Genomic DNA, 26,522 nt, shown 5'->3' with positions numbered 1-26,522 from the left:
CATACGTCTCCCTCTCTCTGTGAGACGAGCACAAAACCTACGACTGCCCTGTGAAGAAAACCCCCTGTAACCTTTAAATAACCGCATCAGTAGTGTTAAGTAGGAGGCTCAGGCTTTTTGTCCTCCTTTACTTTTGTCCTCTGTGTTCCTTCCAGCAGCTTTAGAAGAGGATCTCCGAGGGCAGGCGTGTGATCCCTGTGTGGCTGTGAAACACAGTGTGTCTTTGTGTGGCGACGGTTTTCTGAGCGTTGCGGCTGTGAGGGCATCCTTCACTTACATCCTGCCTGAATGAGGAGCAGGTGTGTCTGCAGCACAGAGATTAAACTCTCTTTGACTATCTGAGGCTATTGACTGCAGAACACACATGTAGACAGACATCCAGCAGCAGCACCTTTCACAGCGTCAGGCCTCGGGACACTCAACAAAATGGACCTTTGTATGATTCTATTTTGGTCTTTTTCTTAGCATGTTTGCAGACGATGAATTTCTGCAGCTTTTGATGTGGCTCCCGCCCTCTCTTTGATGTACACAGCACCAGAAACCTGCCCACTGATACGATTCATAACGTAGGACAGAGGAAGATTAACACTTAAGGTGGAGGGCCTTTGTGAGCGATAATGTGGCTGTGGAGCAGCAGAGGCTCAACATGATCTCATGATTTATCGCTGCTTGTTCTGGTTTGGATGTGACCACACGGCTTCCTGACACCCAGCGGTGTCCCCGCCCGCGCTGTGAGCCTCCTATTCAGCGATGTGTGAACTCCGCAGGCAGAAACGTGTGTGTGTTGTGTTCAAAGACCGACAGTGTTAATGTTAATGTGAGGCACCAGGGTTTGGCAGGATGTGGAGTCTGCTCAGATAAAGTATTGTAAGCCGGTGGTAAAGAGATGCATCAATAGACGTGTAATTACAGCTTGCAGCAGGTGTCTCAGCGCAGAGGTGATGGTCCTCGTCCACACACACGACACCATGACTCATAAAGGCGGGAAAGGCCACAGCCAGTATCACCGTGGCCCCGAGAGCTCAACGCACTGCAGCTGCATAAAACACATTAACAGACAAACACAGACAACTTCAGAGAACAACGTCAACCTGACGACGAGCTGCAAATACTCAAACACAACCAACGTGTTTCCAGGGGACACTAAAGAGTGACGAACCCACTGGGACGCACTTGTTGTTCAACACTTTTAAACTTCAAAAGTCACAAAGCAACAAGTGTGTCTCAGCAGGTTCATCACTTTTTTATTCCTCCGCACCGGCGACAGTCATTTTGTTTTCTGGTTGTCTGTCCGTCCGTCTCATTCTCGTGGACACGATATCTCAGTAACGCCGCAACAGAACTTCTTCACATTTGGCACAAACATTCACCAGGACTTAAGGATGGACTGATTAAGTTTGGGGGGGGGGGTCAAAGGTCAAAGATCACAGGTGTGGTGACCTCACAAAACACAGTTTTGACCTTGTGAACACGACATCTCTGTAACACCTTGAAGGAACTTCCTCAAATTTGTTGAAAACCTTCATCGAGACTCAAGGACAAACTGATTAGATTTCGGTGGCTAAAGGTCAAAGTTCAAAGGTCAAGGTCTCACACCTCACCTGCCTTGTGAATGCAGTCTCCCTGTAACACCTTGAAGGAATTTCTTCAGATTTAGTACAAACATTAACTCAAGGATCAACTGATTAGATTTTAGTGGCTAAAGGTCAAAGGTCAAGTTCACGGCGACGTCACAAAACACTTTTTAGCCATTACTTGATACTTCACACAGAAATTATTACAAAGTTTCACACAAATGGTTCATATTTTATATGACAGTGTGGCGGAGGCTGACAACCACAAGGCGGTTATTTTTTACATTTATTATGATAGAGAGGGGTGGGGGTGGGGGGGGGGACTCAAACCCGTGTTGCTGCGGTTTGGACTTCACCTTTAAATCAACAACCAAGTTGCAGGTTTGAGCCAGAATGTGAAAGCTTCTGATTTGAGTTTGTGATTGTTTGATCAGCAGGTTTCCTTCAGCTGTTTGGAGGTTTTTGAGTGTTTTGGTTTTATAAACTCGGCTCTCACCAGCAGCTGCTGTCAGAGAAGCAGTCCCTGTCCTCTACCTGCTCAGGTAGAACTCCGTACACCGTGGAGCATTTAGCAGCTGAAGAGCCAGGTATCTGTGAGCTGGTGAAACACTGATGAATGATGGTTGTGCTGTGTCTCCTGCATGAAGGTGATGTCGGTGTTGTGTTTTTAGCTTGTTCAGCTTTAGCCTGTTAGCCTGTTAGCCTGTTAGCTGTAGACTAGAAGCTGTGACATGTTTTTGATCCGCGCTCCTGTTGACCCCTCACTGCACCTACAGGATATTATTGACAAAGGCGCATCAATCCTTTTTCCTCTGTGGAAACACAAGTTAAACATCCTGTTGTCATCCAGTGCAGGTGATTCTATTCAGAGCCCGCCTCAGCCCACAGCTTTCAGAGGGAAAACATGAAGGGATACATGAGACAATAAAACGTCTTAACATGTTGCCGCAGCTGGAACAAGCCCCACTAGCCTGGAGGTAAAGGTATCCCCTTCACAATAAAACAAAGTAAAGAGAGTTTCATCACTGACTAATGCCTCTGTTGTTCAGGAGTTCCTGTCTGGCATGCCTGCAGCCGTATGTCAGAAACACAAAAACAGCCTCGCACACACTTCATCACATCTTTATTTCAGACAGTAACAGAAATATAAAAAAACAACTTCAGCTGATCAGGTACAAAAATAAATTACATACAATTCACTCTGGAAACCCACAAACCGTCCCACATACTGCAGATTCACACTACAGGCTACTGAGCATTATTCTACTCTATATAACTCTAACTTCACATTTGAAACTTTTACATTATGATTGACATGTTTGTGTCCACAGTCTGATATTTGATTTGATATTCATGGTTTTTGATTTGGGTCTTTCAGCTGCGTCCTGGTGGAATCAGAGAGTAGAGTCACATGGAAATTCAAAATGGCTGTGAAATTACAACTTCTGCTGATGCCAGAGTCCCGGTGGACCGCTCAGCTGTTCACTCTGAACACTGGCCAACCTGCACGTTTGGTGTGAAAGCCCCTGATACATGTGATGCATGTGATACATGTGAACAAGCGTCTGCCGCCGTCAGACCTGATGTCATACTGTTAGACAGCAGCAGGGTTTCCTCTGCACTGGACGACAGACTTGTCTTTTAAAATGAAAGGAGGGAAGTTTGACTCGTATTTTAAATCTAACCTCTCCTCGTCGGCCTATTGGCGTTTCGTCTCTCTGTAGTTCCTGTCTTTACTAAGGCCCTGTGTTGGCTCGTCAACAGTTGGTTCGTGTCACAGATTAGTTCAACATTTTCAGTTAGCATATGGTTAGCCTTTAGCTTAGCATAAAGACAGGGAGTGGAAAAGGTGTAAAACTCACTAATGGACATGTTTCTTGTTTGTTTGTCTGAACACACACAGAGAGGACGTCAGGTGGGAGTCAGCTGCTGTTTCCTGATTGGTCCTCAGGCCTCATCATCACACTGTGAGTGTGGAGCAGAGACCGGGACGGAGAGCTGCAGGGAGCCTGAACACGTTTGTACGTGTCTGTCTGTGCACAGATTGAACAAACAACAAGTGTAGGTCTGTCCAACTCTGGACGGAGCCAGGCTAGCTGTTCCCCCACTGCTTACGGTCTTTATGCTAAGCTAGGCTAACCGCAGGTTAGCAAGGTCAGTAGTTAGAATCCCGGTGTTACAGAAGTTGGAGTGATCCTCTAGCTGAGCAGTTTCCTGCGTCACACTGATCTAACTCTGACACTAGTCACTGTCTCTGAACCCTCTGAGGTTGACGGATGTTTTTATTAATATCTCTGTGATAACACAGACGAGAAATATGGTTTAAATGTTGTTAAGATCTGTCGACTCTCCACTTTCCATTTCTTATTCTTGTGAGATTGTAGATGACTCAGTGCTGGAGCTTGAAGGCCTCTAACATTCAGTTAAAGCAGAGTGACAGTCGGCGCTTAGACTCAATGATATTACAAAATCTCGTTTTAGGCATTTATTAAACATTTATCTACTATTTCACTCATATTGCACTATTTTTATGAACCTAAGACTTTGATAAACCCGTTTCAGTTCATCCACATCAGTAATCTGGACAATTTCAAAAACTGGGCTTCACTTTTCAGCATTTGGGCCAAATGATCTTTTGCAAAGAGAGTCAGAAGGAGCTGCGATAGTTCTGAAGATTGTGATATAAAGACTTGGGCTTAATGTGATGTCAACCTTTTAGAAGGTGACTTTAAGAAATAGTGTAGGAATCCAGAAAACACCCATAGACCTCAGAGGGTTAAATATTTGCACACTAATAATTCATCCGTAGACGTCATGATGGAGACAGGAGTGTCTGTTGGAGACTCGGCTGTAGCTGCAGAGGTTTTAGTTGTCGGACTGCCTCCCGCCTCTCTCCTCAGGGAGTCCGGCCTTCCTCACATTTTTCCTCTGTTTCCCGCTGTGGACAGACGTGTCCTTGTGTCCTGAGTCATTCTGCTCTCTGGAGTAGCGCTTGCACTTGCAGGAGGTCACCACAGTTATCTTGTAGGTTCGGGAGCTTCCGTCCTGGCACTGCAGCCGGATCCGCTGGGTCCTGGTCCGGTCAATGACGCAGCGCCACTCCTGTTCGTCGCGGCGGCTCCAGTACCTCGTAGTGTGACCCCCGCTCCCGATCCAGTTGGGCAGCAGGTGGGCCGGCAGACACTCCCCGGCACACACCAGCTCCTTGATGGGGTTAACGCTGGTGCACTGGCCGTCAGAGATGTACTTCGTGGACCTCAGCTCCCTGCAGCCCACCTGGCTCTGGTTTGCACCTGAGACAGGAAACTGAATTACATATACACTCCAGTTCACCCTGAGGTCTACAGGAGTGTCACAGGTCACAGGTCACAGCTCACTTTAACATAAAGGTGACATAACAAACTGGCTGCAGTCGAACAGTCTAAATAATCTCTCTGACCTCTTCTCCTCGACCTCCATGGAAAACGTCATGAGGTCAAAGGTGAGAAGGAGAGTTCATCAGGACTTACTTAACTGCAATTACACTAAACCTTTTTTAACCAACTCTATTTATAACACCTGGAGGATCAATTTAACCACAGAAACAGAGCAAACAGGAGTGAAATTCTGAAATAAGAAAACATGAAAGGAAAATACAAATAGAGAAAGTTGAGCAGGTAAAATAATAATTAAATAGAAATAAAGAAATCAGAAGAAATGATATTCCTGTCGTAGGTGCCTTTGACATTTCTATACAATTATTAACTAGAGAAAATTCATTTTCAGTGTTTTACCCAGTGTTGCTGCTGCGCCTAGCTGTCTGTGTGAAGGAGGGAGCCCTTTATTCTTTGATTTGTTGCAGATATTTGTTGTATTTAGATTCATCATTTTCATTGCGTCACTAACTGCTTTGCTTTGGTTGTTTTGTGTTCTGACAGAACTGGACCAGACTCAGGTTTTATATCCTGTAGACAGGCAGGTACAGGACCACCTGGGTCCTGTACACCTGGGTCCTGTACCTGGGAGGGTCTTTGGCAGCAGGAGCTGTGAGGATAAATGAATCAAAATAAAACCAGACTTTTTTGTCTGTGTACAACTGATCTCTAACCTTCTGCTCACTCTGGCGCCAAAGTCTCCCTGACGTTTACAGATCACCTTCCAGGAGCATCACCCACTGGCGCACGTTCATTGATAAAGATCCACCTGCTGCACAGGTCACCGCACTGAGAGTGACGTCATCTCTTCACTCAGGCATCCATCTGAATCAATATCTGTCAACTATTACACACAAATCTATTGAGTGCGTCGTGCGTAACCGTTTGGACTCACCATTGCGCAAGTCGTCCGCCGGCCGTCTCCCGCCGTTCCTCGCCTGGTTCGTGTCTTCATTGGCCGGCTCGTCCTGGGTGTCGTGGACCGGCTGAGTGTCCACGGACTCAGTGGCGTCGTTGTGAACAGCTGAGCTGCTCCTGCTCAGCAGCAGCAGGAGCGCGACGAGCTGGAGTCCGCTGGCGCGAGGGAGCATGCTGCACGTGGCTGGTCTGAGAGCTGCTGTCAGTGACAGTGTCACACCTGATGAATGACGGACCCGCTGCAGCCGGGGTTTATATACCCTTCTTGTTTATGAATGAACAAGACACGCCCACTTTAACAGCAGCTCTGAGGACCTGACAAAGGATTCCTCTCTGTCCACTGCTGCTCCTCAGTCTGGGATCTCATCAGCCAACTGTACTGTCAGCACTTAAAAGCTCCTCATCTTCATGTGTCTTGATACTTTATTTTGAAATATGACATCATAAAGAAAAGAAGATATTTATTTCCAACAGAAAGAGAAACAGAACAAAACTAGAATCACCTCCTCGTGGTCGTATCCCTCCGCCACTCAGACTAGTTCCATGTTACATCCTGTTTATCCAGCGTCAGAGAGAATATGAAGCACGTGTGTGAAATTTTGTCATAATTTCTATGTGAAGTCTTGAGTAATGACTGTGATCTTGACCTTTGACCTTAAGCCACCAAAATCTAATCAGTTCATCCTTGAGTGCAAGTGAACATTTACACCAAATTTGAAGAAATTCCCTCAAGAAATTAGAGACATATCACGTTCACAAGGCCAAAACTGTGTTTTGTGAGGTCACCATGCCTATGACCTTTGACCTTTAACCTTTGACCCCCAAAATCTAGTCAGTTCATCCAGAGGAATAAAAAAACAATAACTAAACAACAGCAGCAGAAACACTGTGAGTGTTCATGTTCTTCCACGTCCTGAAGTTTTTATCGAGTCCTCTCTGTCCTCAGTACCTGGACTAGTGTCCAACCACCGTCCCTACAGTCCCAGCTGAGTCTTTTAAACCGGGTTTAAACCAGCTGATTAAACCATGAGTCTCTGACTCTACAGGCGTCTGTAATGACACACACACATTTTCACCTTTGCACCTAAATTGCAATTGAACAGTTTTTAAAAAACACAGACACAGACAGTTCTCAGTGTAAAACACAGGAATCTGACATAAAGTGGTTTGTTTGTGAAGATCAGATCCTCCATCTAACACACACAGTGTTCGACACACAATGTGGAGTTGATGCAGGAGGAACCATGTGAACATGTGTGTACCTGTACCTGAACTGTGACGTGTAAGCCTATAGATGTTCCACCTGTGACCACACCTCAGTGATACAGTCAGAGGCGTCTGTCTCCCTCTGGAGGCTGAGCTGGGATCAACGGTGTTGATCAGGACCAGGACCAGCAATCACAAAGTAAATGTTATAATTGATCTTAATTAGTGCCGGACCACATGAAGCTTCCTGTTGACCTCAGGTGACCTGGAGGAATCTGTGTGTGCTGCTGTGAGACAACAACTCTACCCAGGGATGAGGTTTGGTTCGGTGTAGCAGCTGCTAGCAGTGAGTGGTGTTACTCATATTACTTTGCTATAATGACTGAAAGTAAACAGCTAGTGCGACCTAACCATATTTTTCTTTTTTTTATATAACAGTCAGAGCAGCAGTTGTGTGAACATAATATCTCCATGACACCTTGAAGGAACTTCTTCAAATTTGGTACAAATGGTCACCTATACCTTGACCTTTGACCTTTTACCACTAAAAGCTGATCAGTTCATCCTCAAGTCTAAGTGAATGTTTGAGCCAAATTTGAAAAAGAGGTTCCATCAAGGCGTAACTGAGATATGGTGCTCACAAGGCCAAAACTGTGAGGTTTGGCCTTGTGAGGTCACTACACCCGAGACCTTTGACCTTTGACCGCCAAAACCTAGTCAGTTCATCCTTGAGTCCTAGGCTGTGTCCAAAATCACTCACTACTCCTTATATAATCCACTATATAGTGAGTTTGCCATTTTGTCGTGCTGTGTGATAGTATAGTTAGAAATGTTACACTTTATAGTGGACTCACACTATCCCACAATGCATCATGAAAAGTAGTGTACAACCATGTGTACAACCAGAAACAGTAGAGAAACTATATAGAAGATCTTTGGTACAACCGATGGCCACTAACCAAGCAATATAGACCATCATGCAGTGCGCTCGCGCCGAAAGACAGAAAAACGGTGCGAAGAAAATGACCTGAGTCGTGTCCGGAAGTGTTTTTCCATTTTACATCGATGTATTATAAGATTATATTATAATGTATTTATTATAAGATTATATTATAATACATCAATACCATTTTACCGATGAGCTCACTACATAGTCCTCTTCATTACACTCCCTGGATAGTTACTGTGAGGCGGGAGGGGAGAGTGATTTTAGACACAACTCTGGTGAATGTTTGTGACAAATTTCAAGAAGTTCCGTCAAGACGTTTTTGAGAAACTGTGTCCACGGAAATACAGTACTGTACAGAAAACAGTACGTCTCCCGCTCTGACTGTCGCCGGCACGGAGGAATAAAAACATTACAAATCCGTTCAACATTCAAAGTGCACCAGCGCCTCCCAGACACCAGGGGCGCTGCGCCGGCCGGAGCCTTCTACGTGGCCTTCACGGACACGTCATGCCAACAGCAGCTTGAGGCTCCTGCGCAGGCGCCTCTCGATCTCTTTCATTACCTGCAGTTAGAGCTGAACTGAACGGTAAGAGACCGGGTGTCTGCTTCTTCTAATTCCACACATTTGATACTGATTTGATAATTAGAAATATCAGTAGCTTTAGATATTAGCTTCAGATATTAGCTGCAGGCATCAGCTTCAGGCTCTGTTGTTTGGCGTCAGTCTGGTCTGAAGTGAACACTGACACGGCTCCTCTGGTCCACGTAAGCGTCGGTGACGGTCCGTTTCCAGCACTTTAGGAAGCTAAAATGTCAAAGTTTCAGTCATGAATGTTCTTAACTGTGAGAGGAGAAGCGCTGCTGGTGTTTCTGTGAATAAATATGAAACAGCGACAGGTTTAGCGGCAGTTAGCAGCTGTCAGCGGCAGTTAGCAGCAGTTAGCAGCTGTTAGCCGTGAGTCTGTTTTCAGGTCCAGCTTCAGACTCGAACCCTTGACGTGTTTCAGTGTTGTCTCCTCCATGAACGTGGTTTTCTACACGTTGTCTTTGATCTTGTGGATTTTAACTCTGATTGTGGTTAATTAAAGTCCTCTTCACTTCATAGCCAAATGTATGTGGACACCTGGACATTAACAGTCATATAAACATGTCCTGCCTCCAGTAACAGCCTCCAAGTCCCCTTACCGGGCTCTCCATGGGACTTTGGAGCCTGTCTCCCTTGACTGAGGTGTCCATACACTTTGGACCTTAAAGATGATGTGTCTTCCCCTCCTCTCCTTCCTCTCCAACAGTTTTTCAGGTTGCAATTGGTTTATTGTGGCCTGTTTTCTCTCCAGATGACGAAGATGCTGCCGTTGTTTGTGGTCCTGGTTCTGTTCGGTCTGGGCTCAGGAGAGGAGGGAGCCCGTCTGCTGGCCTCTAAGTCCCTGCTGAACCGCTATGCCGTGGAGGGCCGTGATCTCACCCTGCAGTACAACATCTACAACGTGGGCTCCAGGTCAGGACGGAGTACTCTCCTATAGCTGAAGCTGTGAATAACCTGTTATTTAATATAAGTGCTCGTTGTTCTGATCAGTGCAGCCATATTGTTCATCAATATTTACTTACTGGCTCAGTCAGGTATACCATGAGATACATGGCTGTCTAACTGAGTGCCCTCCTCTCGTCTGTCTCTGCAGCGCTGCCCTGGAAGTGGAGCTGTCGGATGATTCCTTTCCTCCTGAAGACTTTGGAATAGTTTCAGGAATGTTGAACGTTAAATGGGACAGGATCGCACCGTATCCTTGAGTCTGAATGTCTTCTTACCCTGTGTTTGTTGTTGGTTGTTGTTGGTAGATTAAAGGGAGAAAAAGACAGATTCACACTCACACTGATTTCATCCCTTGTCAACCATCAGATAACCTCTGGGTGTCTCTGTTAGCTGCCACTTGTTTGCAAATGAAACAGAGCATGGAAAAGTGAAATGATGACTCATCAGTATCACAGACAGCTGAAATGATGAGACAGAGAAGGTGAAGCACTGTGGGATCTTTGAGAGACATGTGAAGTTTCTGAGGGGGCAGAGATCAGTGGAGAAGTTTCCATTAAACAGGTCGAAGCTTCATTTAGGACGTCACACAGAGAGAGCAGCTTGAAGCCCAAATCTCTGACACACATCTCTGATGCAGCTGAAACACTCAACAGTAGGTCGGACTGTAGGAACATTATCTCTGAGAGTTGATTTCAGGTTGGTGAAGCTGGACGCTCCATCTTTTTCCAAGTTGTCAGCTTTAACTCAGGAACGTTCAGAGCCAGCAATGTCTCCCACACGGTGGTGCTGCGCCCCCTGAAGGCCGGGTACTTCAACTTCACCTCTGCCTCCGTCAGCTACCTGGCCCAGGAGGGAGGACAAGTCGTGGTAAAAGCAGTTGATTATCCTCATGGATCACAGCAGTTCAACATGTAGTGAAGTGAAGGAAACTGAACTGTTTGTCCGTCCTGCAGGTCGGCTACACCAGCGCCCCCGGCCAGGGAGGCATCCTGGCTCAGAGGGAGTTCGACCGCCGCTTCTCCCCACATTATGTAAGTGTTCAGACTGATGATCAGAGCAGCAGAAACCCAGTGAACCGAACCTCTACACTGCTACACCCAGGAACACTGCTGACAAATCTATTTTATTTTGATATGAGCTGGGCTCTTGAAATCCATTGAATGTCTAGTACATGTACAGTATTACACCGTTACACTGTGATTCACTGTGACATGAATTATGTAAAAAATGATGATTTAAAAATACCAGGTTGCAGATTTGAAATCAGTCGGGTTTGAGACGTGGTCTTGATTGATTTGGTTAACCTTTATTTAGAACTGTAACACACAGTATTGTACAAATTTTATTTTTATTTTTAAGCCCGGTCTCTTTACTCAGTCAAACGTGTTCATGTAAATAAACAGCCAATCAGCATTATTAGATCTCGAACCAAGCATGCTGCATGACGCTGATGAGATGTACTCATTTTCTCCTTTGGTACCAATCAGAAAAACATTTTTCAATCCTCGATAGAATCAATTTATGATGTTTGAAGCCTAAATACAATCAGCAGAAGTAATAAGCTAATGTTAGGCTATAAATCAACTACACCACGGTCACATGACTTCAACGTCACCACCACTAAACTTCCCCTTGTGGTTTGATTAGCTCTGACCTCTTCTACCAAAGCCTCTAGAATAACTGTACAGGTGAGGTGTAGGTAGGCGTTCCTAATAAACTGCGGCTGCTTTAAAGAGATCAGGTAAAGACTTTGATCCTGTCGTCAACATTGGTACACTGTGCAGTTTATAGTTGCAGCTGATACATGAGGATTTACATTCAAATGGCACTTAGACATTCACAAAGGACGAGAACTGTTTTTGTTTTTTGGACTGACCCTTGAACCTTCCCTCACTTCCTGTTCTCCAGCTGGACTGGGCAGCCTTCGGTGTGATGACTCTGCCCTCCATCGGCATCCCTCTGCTCCTCTGGTACTCCAGCAAAAGGAAGTACGACTCACCAAAGGCCAAGAAGAACTGAGAGGACACTGGGGTTAAGGCTTGGGCTTGGGGTGGGGGGTGGGGGGTCAGTGGGCACAGGATCTCTGAATAACTTAATAACCCATATTGGGGGTGAAAGTTGAAAGAAAAGTACAGTGACCAAGAAACGTGCTGAGCAGCAGTGGAAGCAGCTGCTGGACTTTCCTTCATATGGCTTCATGTGGCAGAACAGTTACACTGGCAGTTACTGCTCTGACAGGGTTTTGCAGTTTTGTAATTGTGTGTGTAATGAACTGAATTCAGGTTTGTAGTCAGTTGTTCAACTGCAAAATAAATCAATAAAAACAGGATGGGTTTTTCTACAGCTGCGTCTGATTCCTGACATTTCACTGTCCAAAAAAAAACAACACAGATTTTAAGATTGTCCTGTGTAAACAGAGGTCTGTGCTATGAAGCAGGATCAGAGGTTATCAAGTTAACTTCAGGTTTAACTCCATTTTCAGTCCTATGGCACTGGTTCACTTGTTACCAGGGTAAATCTCCATGGTAACTGATGCTGAACTCCAAATCTGGGCCCTATTCCATCAAAGCAGATAAAGAAAAATCCTGGATTATTTTGTTAAATCTCACTCATATAAATCAGAGTTCTGTTCCATCTCTGTGGCTTATAGGATCCCATATGGTCAGTTCATAAGCCCATCACTATATATTTTTAAAATATGTAAAATCAATTAAAGGTGGAGGGGTCCATTCAAAACCTTATAAATAAAACAATTCTCACAAAAGTCAACAGATTACATTTTTTGCAGTATAGTGCAATGATGACATGGTGTTTTATCTAAAACTTTTATCTGTCTTGAAGAGTGATTCTATTTGTTTTCTACTTGATTTTTAATTTTTTTTTAAATTCTGACTTTAAACTCAGAATTCTGACTTTCTGATATTTGTACATTACGTCACGTGATTTTTTTTTTTTTTTTTTTACAATTCTGACTTTAATAAATTAAACTAAATCAAAGTCAGAATTCTTAAAACTAACTTCAAATGCAACGTCTGTATTTAATGACTATTTAAACTTCCTCCTTTATTTTGAAGACTGACAGCAAACCGGAAGTCATTTATCAATCAGTTTTGCGCGTCCTTGTCAAAAACGAAGTTAAAAGATAAGGCATGTTCTTGAATGTCTTAACTAGCTGTGAACGCCCCCCCCAGGTCGCTGAACTCGTATTTACGGTAAATCGGACATGATGACATCAGACTGCCGACCTGGGTGTTTTCCGCATTCCCCAACCGCCCGCGAGCGTCAGGGCCGAGCAGAGCGCTCAGAGTAGCACGCGCGCACATCCTGGGACATTTCTCCGGAGCAGGAGCAGCAACACATCCATGGGATAGACGGCGGTTCACGGGAGCATCCGAACCGGAATCCGAGCAGCAGCGCTGGGTGAGTACGTCTCTATTCAGCGGCTCTGTGGCCGAAGCTGCGTCTGTGTCGGTGGTCAGTGTGAGAACAACATGTCCGGCTTCATTTTTCCGTCTTTACTGATGAGACACTTGTCACCTGTGTCACCGCAGGGATCAGAGAGGTCTGGAGGCAAACTGAGTGTGGGTGAGATCTACACGTCTAAATAAATATAATGCTTAAAAAAAAAATAGGAAAAAATATATTATACTAAATATAAAGACATTTCCACACTGAGATAATTATTATTTATTCCTAAAACTGAGAAAGGTGATGGCGGTAATGATCTCTAGTCTTTAGTGATCCTTGGTTGTAACTTGTGCCTGTGTGTTGGTCCCGCTCTGACACTGAGGAGCTGATGTGACACTTGACATGATGCAGTTAATGTTCATTCCTCCTGTCAACAGGCTGCAGTGAACACCACCCAGGCTCTCAGCGAATCATAACAAATTAAGATGTATAATAATAATAATAATAGTAACAATAAAGAGACATATAATGAAACTAATAATAATAATGATAATAAAAATACAACAATAGCACAAGTAATATGACTAATAATAATGATAAAGAGACTAATAATAATAATAGTAATAATAATAAAGAGACAGATAATGAGACTAATGATAATAATATTAATATTGATATTAATAATAATAATAATAATAATAAAGAGACAGATAATGAAATAAAACGCTAAACTACAGAGAGAAGAAGTTAGGAGTATGTATTAATGGAGTATGAAGGAGAACAGTTGGAGAGGGGGAGGAGGAGCTCGGTGCATCATGGGAGTCCCCCCCCCAGCAGCGTAACTAAGAGCTGGTTCAGGACTCACCTGATGCAGCTCTGACTATAAGCTTTATCACAGAGGACAGTTTGAAGCCTGATCTCAGGTGTAGAGAGGGAGTCTGCTTCCTGGACCTAGACCGGGAGCTGGTTCCTCAGGAGAGGAGCCTGACAGCTGAAGGTTCTACCTCCTGTTCTAGTCTTAGAACCTCTAGGAACCAGAGTAGACCTGCATTTAGAGGAATGTTAGTGGAGGTAATGAAGCTAACACAGGAGAGATATGATCTCATGTAGTTCCTGTCAGCACTTGCACCGCAGCATCTTGCATCAAGTGTGTGTGTGTGTGTGTGCGTGCGTGTCAAGATCCATCCAATCCATCACACACAAATGTATAGATATATAAATACATTTATTGTGTGTGTGTGTGTGTGTGTGTGTGTGTGTGTGTGTGTGTGTGTGTGTGTGTGTGAGAATCACAGGTTGTAGCTTGTCAGTGTAAAACCTGTATAAACTACAGGTGTTTGCAGCAGGTACAGCCTCTGCTGAGAACCTGTAATTTAAAACCTGGGTTGGATTGCATGGGTGTGGAGGGCAGAAGGGGGGGCCTGGGGGTGGGGGGGCTCAAGTATGTCTTGCCCAGGGGCCTCTGCAGCTGTAGTTTCTTCACCTCGTGTGTGTGTTTGTGTGTGTGTATGTGTGTGTGTGTGTCAGAGCAATAGTCATTTTGCTTTCAGGTTGTCCGTCTGTCCGTCTTGTTGTCGTGGACACGATCTCTCAGAAACACTTGGACTGAACTCCTTCAGGTTCGGCACAAACATTGACTCAAAGATGAACTGATTAGATTTCTGTGGCTAAAGTCAAAGAGAGAAGCTGATGTCACACTGAAGGTGGGGAGCCGTGTGATAGAAGAATCAGAGAGGGAGGGGGGCAGGACAACACTTCCGTTATAATATAAATAAAATATTAAAATAAATAATACACTTAATCCTCAGGTGAGTCACAGAAGGGACAGAGAGCTGATGATGTCACAGTGGGCGGGGCAGGGGCAGAGCGTGTGCACCTGTAAGCTCGAGTTGACTTATTGTAATATGGCAGCACAACGTTAAACAGCCCCGCAGCACAACCTGAAATTAGGAAGTGCTACACCAACATGTGGTGTGAACCTCCGTGGAAACTGATGATGTCATCCACCTTCCTCATAGATAGTAGACTGTAGAAATACAGATACAGTAAAATAATGTCACGAGTCTCAGAAGAACATTCATGTTAACCTCAAGGTGCTGGAACGAACTAGATCAAATGGTGAATTCACACAGACGCCACAGTGCTCGCTGCAGTACGTCAGTGTCGTCGCCATATTGGAGCGAGAAGACGGGCCTGTGAGGAAATAGGAATAAACGGAGGAGCTGCAGTTTTTTTCTGTATAAAAAGAACAATAACGTTTATATAGATATGGTTTTTATATTCAAGCGTTTCTGATCCACGAGCTGTAAAAATAAAAGTCTCCAGTTACTTAGAGACGTGACAGTTTGGGCTGTAACAGGGTTTTCTGTAGGAGGGTGTGTGTCTGGTTGACATGACGTGAATCACAGAGAAGCACTCTGACCATAAATGACAAATAGGATATAAATATATGGAGGTTAATACTGACTGGCTGGAGTCACAGCGGCCGACTGATGGCAGCAGCTCTTTGGTTTGAATCAGGAAAAACCTTGAAGTGGAAAAACCTTTGTGACCTTGAGCTCGTGTGCAGTCACAGTATTTTTAGACAGAGGGTCAGATAACATCTGTTCGAATCTGGAACTACATGTTTCTGGGTGAAGTCCAGTGCAAACAAACTAACACACACTCCGAGGCCCCGAGCCTCAAGCAGCAGCTGCAACTAAAATATGTTTCACTGTGTTTAAACACTGAGAGTCTGAAGAACTGGTTTCTCTCCTGAGCTTCTGTTTTTATATTTATTCTTCACCATTTATTGCTGATTGTGTATCTCGCCTGTTAAATTGATGTTTTGGACCATTAGGTTTTTCCTTTAGGATTGAGGTGTTTTGTGGCTGAAATTATATTTTGTACCTGCAGAGACTTATTATGTTTTTTGTTTTTTTTTATGCCTTTATTTGATAGTGCAGTAGAGAGAGACAGGAAGTGGGGGGGCAGAGAGAGGGGGAATGACATGCAGTAAAGGCCGTCCGATGCGGGACTCGAACCGGAGCGAGGACTGTAGCTTCTACACATGGGGCGCCTGCTTAGACCACGACGCCCCATGTTTCTTTACTTGTATTCTATTTTCTGTTTCTGATTTGTGTGAAATAGATAAATGAAATGAAACCCCTGTACCTGTAAAGGTAGAGCTCATCACGTCAGATCTTTATCAGCAGGTGCAGTAGACTCTGTCAACACACCTGGACAACAGCGTGCTCTGTGGTAATATGTCACCTGTGCTGTGTGTTACTCAGGTGTAGGTCTGGTGTGTGCAGAGTGCAGAGAGGATCATGAACCGCTGGACGTCGGCTGTTCAGTAGCAGGGAGTGGACTCATAAACCAACATGGCCGTCTTCAAGCCCGAGAACGTGGAAGACTTCTATGAGATCGGGGACGTCCTGGGCAGGTAAGGATGGCACGGTGCCGTCGTTACAGAGTCTGTTGTCGTGTCGTGATTCCAAACGGTGACGATGACGGTGAAGTGTTAATTTCCAGCTGTGAGATTCTGCCACGACAACCAGAGCTGCTGTCACTGCACAGCTGTGGCTGTTTCCTCAGCAGTGATGTCTCTGTTATCAATATCAGGTGTCAGACAGGTAAGGTAGGTAAGGTAATAACAGCGGTCACTTTGGGTTTTTACATCTCCTCCTCACATCCCTCTGCTCACTGTGGGAAACCGTGTGAAGTGTGCTGGTTTGACTCAGAGGTTCACATCCTCATGTGCAGGAACCGATGTGTTTCATTATTTATGCTCCTGACTGACTTTAACGTCCAACTGCAGGAGCAGAACAGGAACTGAGAGCTGATAAAAACACATGGCCAGAGTCATATTGACATTTAAGGTGTATTGATTGATTTCCAAACGTCAATCATACATCGAGTAACACACAAGAAAACATTCCACCTTAAAAGATGGTGGTGCTGCTGCAGCCTCTGAGCTGCTCAGTGATTAAATGGTTAATTAGTGAAGAATTAAAGACAGAAAACATCCTTTTATTCATCCTTCCCTCTGTTTCTTTATCTGTGATGCTTTTACACAGAAACATGACAGAGTCCGTCTGTTACACTTGGACAGTAAGCTAGCTTAGCTACGTTTTCATAGTGTGATTTCACTTGCTCGACACGAGTCAGTAAATGAAATCATTCAAAACACAAACTACTTGTGTTCATTCACCTGCTGCTTAATGCTAAGCTAACTACAACCTGCTACATCCATTGTGAAGTCTGATATCCCTGATCAAACTGTTCATAAAGTCGTGATCATGTCGTGAAATGCAGTTGAAACAGTAAAGACACACGTCCAGTCACATGACTTCCTGTCTGACAGCAGCTGTCGCAGGTAAAGAACCGACTGTCTGAGTGTTGACAGTGGATCATGTCTCTGCTCCAGTGGGCACTTTGGTCAGGTTCGGCGGGTCTGTGAGCGAGCGTCCGGGACGTGTTGGGCGGCCAAGTTCCTGAAGATCCGGAAGAGCGCGTGCAGCCGCCTGGGGCTGGAGCGGAGCGGCGTGGAGCAGGAGGTGGAGATCCTGCAGGCCATACAGCACCCGAACATCGTCACCCTCAAAGACGTTTTTGAGAGCCGAGCTGAAGTGGTGCTGATCCTGGAGCTGTGAGTACACAAGAGTGTGTGTGTGTGTGTGTGTGTGTGTGTGTGTGTGTGTGTGTGTGTTCCCAGGTTAATTCAGTGTGAGCCGAAGACATTTCAACTTGTCAGGAACACACACAGCTGTCACTTCCAGTTTAAGTGCTGGCTCTGTTCTATGTAACTGTCAGTAACTCTCAGCAGGTCGACCCTGAACCGAACCTGAGGGAAGGGTGTGTGCACACACACCTTAAACACACCACTCCCTGCCAGTCAGTCAATCCTGCTTCCACTTTATATAGAAATATCAGCTCAGTGACAAGCTTCAGTGGTTCAGAGGTCAGCAGGAAACTGAGTCCAGGATCACAGGTCTTCATCATCAGGGATGAAGATGCTGATGAACTCCTGCAGCAGTGGGAGGTAATAATGAGGCAGGTCGACAGAACAGCTGTATGTTATGACTAAAGAGTGAAAGTTTCAACAAATAATCTTCCGAGTTTTATTTCAGACATGGAGGCAGTTTGTATCTGACCTCTGGTGACCTTGAGAGGTCAATGACCTCAGCATTGCATTTCTGCCCCATTCCTCTATTATATATGTGATCCTGTTTATCTTTGACAAAATTGCATGAAGATGCTTATTTGCTGCTGTGGTTGTGTAACATCATTTTGCTTAGAGCACCAGTCCTGATTCTAGTTTCTATTGGCTTTAATGGAGGTCAAATCTGAACATGTGCAGTCAGCACATATTTCAGGACTCGTGTGTGTATAAAGGCTTTCCGTGCTGCTTTCAGGTAGACAATATTAAAGGCAGAAAAATGTCACTAACTACTTAAATATATAACGTGTTGAAAGTTGAAGTTGTTGCTGCTGAAGGAAGGTCCGGCTAAACATCACAACTGCCTGTAGTGAAGTTGTACGTCACCTGCATGAACTCAAACTGATTTTCTGCCGCATCGTGATGAATCATGGTGTCTGTCGTTGTCCTGTGACGAGTGGCTTTCATCTCCCTGTGCATGAGCTTCACACAGGGGGAACTCAACTGACTGAACTACTTGATATCACCTGTTCTGACACTGAAGACTCAGAGTTAATCAAACCAGAGTTCAGGTTTGAACTCAGAGTTTGTTCTGTCTGGTATTGTAGCGTCAGCGGAGGCGAGCTGTTTGACTTCATCGCTGAGAAGGAGAACCTGTTGGAGAGTGAGGCCATTGAGTTCATGAAGCAGATCCTGGAGGGGCTGGGATTCATGCACAGCAAGAACATCGCCCACTTTGACCTCAAGGTAACAGTGACCCCCCCCCCCCCCCCCCCCCCCCCCGCCCCCCCCCCCCACCCCCCCCCCCCCCCCCCCCCCCCCCCCCCCCCCCCCCCCCGAACTGTGGGCTTCAAATCACATTAAACTACGTTCACCTGCCGTAATGATGTTATTCTCTCCGTTCAGCCAGAGAACATCATGCTGTCAGACAAGGTGTCTCCACACCCCGACATCAAGCTCATCGACTTTGGCCTCGCCCACCGGTTCCACCAGGGGGAGGAGTACAGGAGCACCAGCGGCACGCCCCAGTACATCGGTGAGGAAGACGAGTCCTTCACTTGACACGACACTCCTCCGTCTGTCACACTTCTTCTGTGGTAGAACCAAATCAAAGAACCGCAGATAAGACACCCCACAGGTGGTAGTCCTGAAGGACCAGTGACGTCACAGGAAAAGCAATAAAGCTTTTACTCAATTTCATATTTTAACAGGCGTTAAGAATAGGAATTGTTAAAAGAATTTGGATTCCCTCTTCAATTTCCATTTCCTTTTTCCAGCTGCTTTTCATATTAGCTCATCAGCTTAGTAATTTAGCTTCTCCTGTTAGCCTCTCTGTGACGCTCTGCACCTTCAGTGCTGGTAAAACCTGATATGACTGGTTAGCTCTCCAACCAATCAGAGAGCTTCTTAAATCCTGTGGCCAATTGGGATTGTTTAGCCTGGTTTTACAGTGAAGGCCCAGAGAGTCACGGAGAAGCTAACAGGAGAAGCTAAATGAAGCTAATGAAGCTAATCGATTAGCTAACTGGAAAAGGAGAAGCAGCTGGAAAAAGGAAATGGAAATTGAATCCAGGAAGGTGTTCCCACTTTTAAAATGCCCTTTAAATAGGTTTTTCAATTCTATTATTTATTCATGAGTTAATAAATGTATTTATAAATGGTATTTTGTAAATCCACTTTATTAAATAAATCTTTAGTATTTATTGATTGTTCATTTATAAGTTCTTTTTACAATTCCTATTTTTAATGTCTGTTAAAATATGAAATTAAGAAAATGCTTTATTACTTTCCTGTGACATCCCTGGTCCTCCTCTGATGTAGACAGACGCTTCATCCCCACCAGTGCCACCAGAGGTTAAAGTACTTATTAGCTGTAATAAAGGGAAAGGAAAAAAGCTCATTTCTAACTCTAACCCGAATCCTCACGTTAACCTGAAAGGTCCAGATGGAAGAAAAATGCATCATCTGCTCCTCAGTGGAAACAGAGTCTGTAACTGTGTCCGAGTCCAGAGCAGAATATCAATACGCCTGTCTTTACAGTGCTCGACGCTCCTTCCTCCGCTGCTCAGTGAACAGCGTAGGAGACGTAATACTTCACTCTTATCAAACTATTGATGAATTAGTCCAAAAGATTGAAAACAAAACCAACAGCCTGTTCACTGCAGAGCTTTTTCAAAGTAGTGTGGTCAGACGCAGCAGAGACGTCACTGAGCCACAGTGTCGACAAAGGGTTTTATTAATAAAGTAGGTCTACTGGATTCATACAGAATATTATATATGTATGTATACAGCCATATTCTTGCTACGTGACAGTTAAAATAACGAGAATATTTTCCATGGACGTAAAATGATCTATTTTCAAATCTAAAACGGCGCGAGGAGTCCAGATTCTGGATGTTTGAATTTGTGAGAAGCAGCAGAAGAAGTTTTGAAAGTCAAATCAGAAAACAGTGTTTTCACACCCCCCCACCCCCCACCCCCACCCCCACATCTCTCTCTTTCAGCCCCTGAGGTGATCAACAATGAGGCTCTGAGCACAGCAGCAGATATGTGGTGAGTGTTGTGTCCTCACACAGTGTTCTGCATATTTTCTCATGTACAGAAACTACACACACACACACACACACACACACACACACACACATACACACACACGTATAAGCCTTTCGCTACTATTTTCAGTGTCACTGCTCTGTGTCTGTATGAGGAGGGTGAATTCTTCTGTCAGTGGCGTGTCTGGGCCTGATCTGGGCCTCACTCGGGTCTCAGCCTGGTTGTCATGACTCCCTGTGTCTCTGTGTCTTTCTCCTCCAGGAGCATCGGAGTCATTACATACATACTGTAAGTTCAAGTGTGTGTGTGTGTGTGTGTGTGTGTGTGTTGGGAGGCATGTGAGCATGTGCAGACATTAAACAAGCCTTTCTCAAAGTGTGGTTTGTGGACCACTAGTGGTACACAAGTGACCCCTGGTGGGCCACGAGTAAATTAGTTCAAATATGTTTTAACTTCAGTGTTTCTCAAACTGTGTGAGTGACTGATCTTTAAAAAAAAATCATGAATTTAAAACATTGAGCTTTTTATGTGTGTATGATGTATATTACAATCAGCTGATGGGAGTGTGTGTGTGTGTGTGTGTGTGTGTGTGTTACAATCATGGTTATATTTGGTTGCATATGTTAAACTGTGGGAGGGCAAATTAACTTTAGTGTTGATTTAATACTATAAATAATAAGTACTTTATTATTGGGAAACAGGTCAGATATCGTGTTGAGACGGGAACAGCGGACGATGGTGAACTGTGAGCAGCTTCCTCTGTGTGGACGGATGTAGACGTGGTCTCTCACTCTCTCTGTCTCCCTCTGTCCTCAGACTGAGCGGTCTGTCACCGTTCCAAGATGAGACTGATGAAGAGACCCTGAAGAACATCATCGCCTTGAACTATGAGTTTGATGCTCAGAGTTTCAGCATGACCAGCTCCATGGCCAAAGACTTCATCCAGAAACTCCTGCTGCAGAGCCCCAGGTCGGCTGTCCAGGTCCAGCATGTGTTTATCCAGAATCATGATATGATGAATTACCTGACGTCTTATTACATGTGATGTGTCATTTAAAGACATAAGTACAGGTAGGTGTTACTCCTCTCCTCACCTGTTGTCATCTTCGTTGTTGTGTTGCAGTGAGAGAATGACAGCTGAGGAGTGTCTGCTTCACCCATGGATTAAGGTAGCAACACACACGACACTGTTCAGGCTCTAGTGGTTTACAGCACCGTGTTGTAAACAACATGATGCTGTAAACAACGTGATGCTGTAAACAACATGATGCTGTAAACAACACAGTGCTGTAAACAACACGATGCTGTAAACAACACGATGCTGTAAACAACACGATGCTGTAAACAACACGATGCTGTAAACAACACGGTGCTGTAAACAACACGATGCTGTAAACAACACAATGCTGTAAACAACACGATGCTGTAAACAACACGATGCTGTAAACAACACGATGCTGTAAACAACACAGTGCTGTAAACAACACGATGCTGTAAACAACACAGTGCTGTAAACAACACGATGCTGTAAACAACACAGTGCTGTAAACAACACGATGCTGTAAACAACACAATGCTGTAAACAACACGATGCTGTAAACAACACAGTGCTGTAAACAACACGATGCTGTAAACAACACAGTGCTGTAAACAACACGATGCTGTAAACAACACAGTGCTGTAAACAACACGATGCTGTAAACAACACAGTGCTGTAAACAACACAGTGCTGTAAACAACACGATGCTGTAAACAACACAATGCTGTAAACAACACAGTGCTGTAAACAACACGATGCTGTAAACAACACAGTGCTGTAAACAACACGATGCTGTAAACAACACAGTGCTGTAAACAACACGATGCTGTAAACAACACAGTGCTGTAAACAACACGATGCTGTAAACAACACAGTGCTGTAAACAACACAGTGCTGTAAACAACACGATGCTGTAAACAACACGATGCCATAAACATATAGCAACGTGTTGTTTACAGCATGTTGCGGATAGAGAGAACAGATGTTTCTGTCTTTTTCAGCCAATCACACGCAAACAGGCGGCCAATAGGAATAGATCCTCAATCAATATGAAGAACTTTAAGAAGTTCAACGCCAGGAGGAAATGGAAGGTGAGTCTGGAGAGTTCTCCACCATCCAGGTACGATCCTTAACAACATTCAGGGGTTGTGTCTTGGTCTGTGTAAGCTTTAAAAACCCCCCCCCCCCCCCCCCCCAGATGTCCTTTAACATGGTGTTAATGTGTAACCGGCTGGTCCAGTTGAGGCTGCCGTGTAAGGGAAGCTCAGATCCAGATCCACTACAGGTGAGTCACTTTCTGTCGTTTGTTTTTCAATCTACTTTAGTTACGTCAGTTTTCAAGAGACACTCAACACTCAACATCTATAACAGTTATAATACATCAGTGATAATAAGTCACTAATGTAGTGTTTATACCAGTTAGACCAGGTCAGACCAACATTAGACCAGGGTTGGACCAGGTCAGACCAGGTTAGTTATGTATGATATGTAAAAAGAAGAAAAAAGACCATCAAGAAAAAAACATCTGTTAAAAGATTTAGTTTGAGGCATGTGAGTAGTTTTGTTTAGATCCACGTTGTGAAGTGAACGAATGAGAGCTGAACCTGTAATGATGCTTTTCCCCAGAGACAATGTGAAAGTGACGTCGAGGATACAGAGAGCAAACCTGCCTCTCTGCTGCGCCGAAGACTCATCAGCAGTTCATAGAGCTGACCGGGGGGGGGGCAGCTGGGTCCAGGTCCAGGTCCTGGAGGGTCGGATCACTGAGGGGACATGTTCCACTGTTCAAGTGAGATGGATGACGAAGTGTTACACACTGTCGCAGAAGTGCCTGGGACGTCTGATGGACTTCTCTTCATGACGAAATAAACTCACTGAAGACACGTGGCTTTCATGGTTCTGGTTCGTGTTCTGGTTCTGAGGGTCAGACTGGATCTGGATCTGATTTGATAACACAATGAGCACAGCTTTGTGGAACTGTATTTACAGAAAATGTGAAGCTAAATTTATGTCCAAGTCTTCCATGACATTTACACTGATGCCAATGTTTTAGAGACGTACACACACACACATATAAATATATATATACAGTATATATTTATAAATATAAATATATATGTGTGTGTATTCTTGTTTTAATGTTTTCCTGTGAAGCCTGAAACACACAAACGCATGAAGTTCAGCTAATAAGAAAACGATGGTTTGTTAATACCGACATTTTGTTTCCTGTCAGTTGTGATCATGAAGTGAATACAGCTGAGATCTGGGAGCAGTGACATCACCGCAAACAGGTCAGACAGCTGATGAAGCATGAGACACCCCCCACCCCCCCCCACTTCAACTTTGACCCCTGTAATTATCCCAGCTGTGAGCACCCTCAGTTCTCCTGGTAGATTGTTATTGGTGGTTACTGTGGTCACACCCCATTGGACGTATTTTTAGTGACATCACATCATGAATTCCTGAGGTGAACACAGTGTTATCGTACCTGAGCTGGAATAAACCTCAGGCCCCTTTAAAACGATGACTTCACCACAAAATGAAAAGTTTCAGCTTTGGGTGGGTGTGGTTACAAGACACCTTTGCTCCACCTGTAACCGTCCCAAGCAGTGATGTCACGGCGTACTCACACAGTCTCAGGTGCACTTCACTCACAAATATCCTGAACATTTTTGATCTTCATAAAACAATCTCATGTAGTCTGTTTTTTTTTTTGTTGTTGTTTTTTTTAAATGATTGGTTGTATCTTTGCTCGTTACCTGCACGCTTGGTTGCCATGGAAACGTAGAAACGCTCCCCTGGCTTCTCATCCGTGTTGACTGAAGAGTTCCTCATGAGGACATCTAACATGATGTTTTGTTCAGCTGCTGTTTCCAAGCAACCTCACATCCACTGATGTTCAAACATCAGCACAGAGCTGGGAGGGAATCTGGGGGTCGGGGGGGAGTTTTGTGTGTTTTGGGGGTTTTTATGGGTTTTGTGGACGTGATGCCAGTGAGTGTTTGAATCAGTGCTGTACATATTATGTCTTTTGTACTGTCATGTGCTGTATACATTTAAAATGGTACATTCATGCATGTCATAAACAACCTCACTACCTACAGTCGTATTTTATTATTAATATTTTGAAAAAATGCCAAAGCTCATCACGTTGTCTCTGTTCTCAGTCCAATGTGTCTGTGACTGTTTCATTTCCTGTTCATGTTGCTCAGTTGAGTCATGTGACTCAGATCAGCCAATCTAATCAATGTCCACCAATCACATGTGACAGACCTGGACTGGTTAAAGGTGACGGTTAGAATAAAGGACATTTTTGATTAATAATTGAGTTATTCTTGTATCAACAGCACAGTGTTATGGTGACCTCTGACCTTTGGACACTCACTGCATGTGTTGCTTGTGTTTGTTTTTTGTTTGTTTGTTTTTTGTAAATTTTGTAATAAATTAGGTACAAAAGCGCAAAACAACAACAACAAACTAAATATAAACAGAGTAGATCAAAATATTCAAATATGAAATAAAAATAAAAACTTACATATTCAATAGTGAGGTCATTTTCTAATAATATAAAAAGATATTTCACTTGTTTAGATTTTATTAATTTCACGGACTAAGTATATATAGTTTTAATTCATTATAATAAGACGTGACGATCTGTGGGGACTTTATAAATTTAGCCTTATGGACAAAATAATTTGCTAAAAATTTTGTGTCCTCTAGTAATACACCAAAAACAATACTATTATAACCTATAGTAGTAATTGCTGTGGTTTTGTTTCTTAACCATTCCACCTTCACAGAAAATGCAGTTGTTTCCTGTGTTGGTGTCACCTCAGCCAGCTGAGACACTCACAGGTCACATGAACCTGTGTTTCACTCTGACCATGCAGATCAGCCCATGGAAACAGTGGCAGTGGAGACAGAGCTCCTTCCTGTTGTGCTGCAGTGTTGTGCATGAACCTGCTCACTTTTTGCTGAACGATGAACTGAATGAAGCTGTTTGCTGAGAGTGGACTTGCTCGCACACCAGAAGGTGGCAGGAATGCACCAAAATACTGTCTGCCAACCACCAAATAAACCCAAATAACACCAGAAGAAGAGCTTTTTTTAAAAATTTTTTTTTTTTATGACAATCAACAGTCAAAAAGGCACAAATCACATTCAGGATAAATGCAGAAGCTGTAGGAACAACTGAGCAAGCAGTAATACAAATATAAATATAGATCAGAGGAAAGAAAATGGAAAAATAGATAAATAATAAGAAAAATAAGGGAAAAAACTTAATAAACAATTATACATATAAAACAAAAATAAAAGGGACAAAATAAGAGATCAGTCAGGTATTAAAGTGGGTATATATTCATACAGATGATGGGCCTTTTTACTATTACAGCATTTCATATATTTTATACACAGTATTATTTCATTTAAATAAGCATCAAATATAGGTGTGGTTTTTAAGAAACGGCATTTATGTATAAAATATTTTGCTTAAAGTATTTTCATTCCCAAACTCCATGTTTTTGTTTTCCATTTGAAGACCAAATTTTATAATTTTATATGTCAGAGAAAAACAATGTAAAACAATGTGCTTATTACATGTCATCCAATACTGGAAAGCTTCCCAAAATTTCCTGGTTAAATTACAATAAAAAAGAGATGTTCTATGGTCAGGAGAAAAAGAACTGTTGGTTGTACTAGAGCCCGAGGGCGCTGTTGCTGGGCAATTCCTGAAGGCAGTAAACCAATGACGTCGTGACGCGTCATCAACACTCGACCCAGCGCCTTACT

General features: G+C 43.8%; 3 protein-coding genes across 4 annotated transcripts; 2 read left to right on the top strand and 1 right to left on the bottom strand.

The window, feature by feature from the left end:
• Positions 1 to 4,439: 4,439 nt before the first annotated feature.
• Positions 4,440 to 6,078, bottom strand: LOC111230523 (sclerostin domain-containing protein 1-like). Its single transcript, XM_022757281.1, has 2 exons — positions 5,883 to 6,078; positions 4,440 to 4,867 (listed from the first exon to the last, which is right to left on the bottom strand). Exons 1-2 carry the CDS (start codon positions 6,076 to 6,078, stop codon positions 4,440 to 4,442), a joined length of 624 nt encoding a protein of 207 aa, XP_022613002.1.
• A 2,462-nt stretch (positions 6,079 to 8,540) lies between these two features.
• ssr2 (signal sequence receptor subunit 2) lies at positions 8,541 to 11,934 on the top strand. The gene is made up of 6 exons (XM_022757318.1): positions 8,541 to 8,646; positions 9,398 to 9,558; positions 9,740 to 9,838; positions 10,350 to 10,458; positions 10,545 to 10,622; positions 11,500 to 11,934. The coding sequence occupies exons 2-6, from the start codon at positions 9,398 to 9,400 to the stop codon at positions 11,608 to 11,610; spliced, it is 558 nt and encodes a 185-aa protein (XP_022613039.1). The 5' UTR covers positions 8,541 to 8,646; the 3' UTR covers positions 11,611 to 11,934.
• Positions 11,935 to 12,789: 855 nt separating this feature from the next.
• Positions 12,790 to 24,832, top strand: LOC111230605 (death-associated protein kinase 2-like). 2 transcript variants are annotated; one of them, XM_022757397.1, is made up of 12 exons: positions 12,790 to 13,011; positions 16,272 to 16,423; positions 17,408 to 17,629; positions 18,748 to 18,886; positions 19,046 to 19,175; positions 20,644 to 20,692; positions 20,954 to 20,980; positions 21,509 to 21,661; positions 21,816 to 21,861; positions 22,733 to 22,822; positions 22,930 to 23,016; positions 23,358 to 24,832. In XM_022757397.1, the coding sequence occupies exons 2-12, from the start codon at positions 16,362 to 16,364 to the stop codon at positions 23,436 to 23,438; spliced, it is 1,086 nt and encodes a 361-aa protein (XP_022613118.1). In that variant the 5' UTR covers positions 12,790 to 13,011; positions 16,272 to 16,361; the 3' UTR covers positions 23,439 to 24,832. The 2 variants fall into 2 exon arrangements, with proteins under 2 accessions (XP_022613118.1, XP_022613119.1); XM_022757398.1 differs by lacking the exon at positions 12,790 to 13,011 and adding an exon at positions 14,534 to 14,618.
• The last annotated feature ends 1,690 nt before the right edge of the window (positions 24,833 to 26,522 follow it).

This window comes from Seriola dumerili, unplaced genomic scaffold (genome assembly GCF_002260705.1).
Source record: "Seriola dumerili isolate Sdu_G_001 unplaced genomic scaffold, Sdu_1.0 BDQW01000273.1, whole genome shotgun sequence".
Classification (NCBI taxonomy): domain Eukaryota; kingdom Metazoa; phylum Chordata; class Actinopteri; order Carangiformes; family Carangidae; genus Seriola; species Seriola dumerili.
The sequence above is the reverse complement of the archived record's forward strand: the minus strand, read 5'-3'. Positions and strand labels throughout refer to the sequence as shown.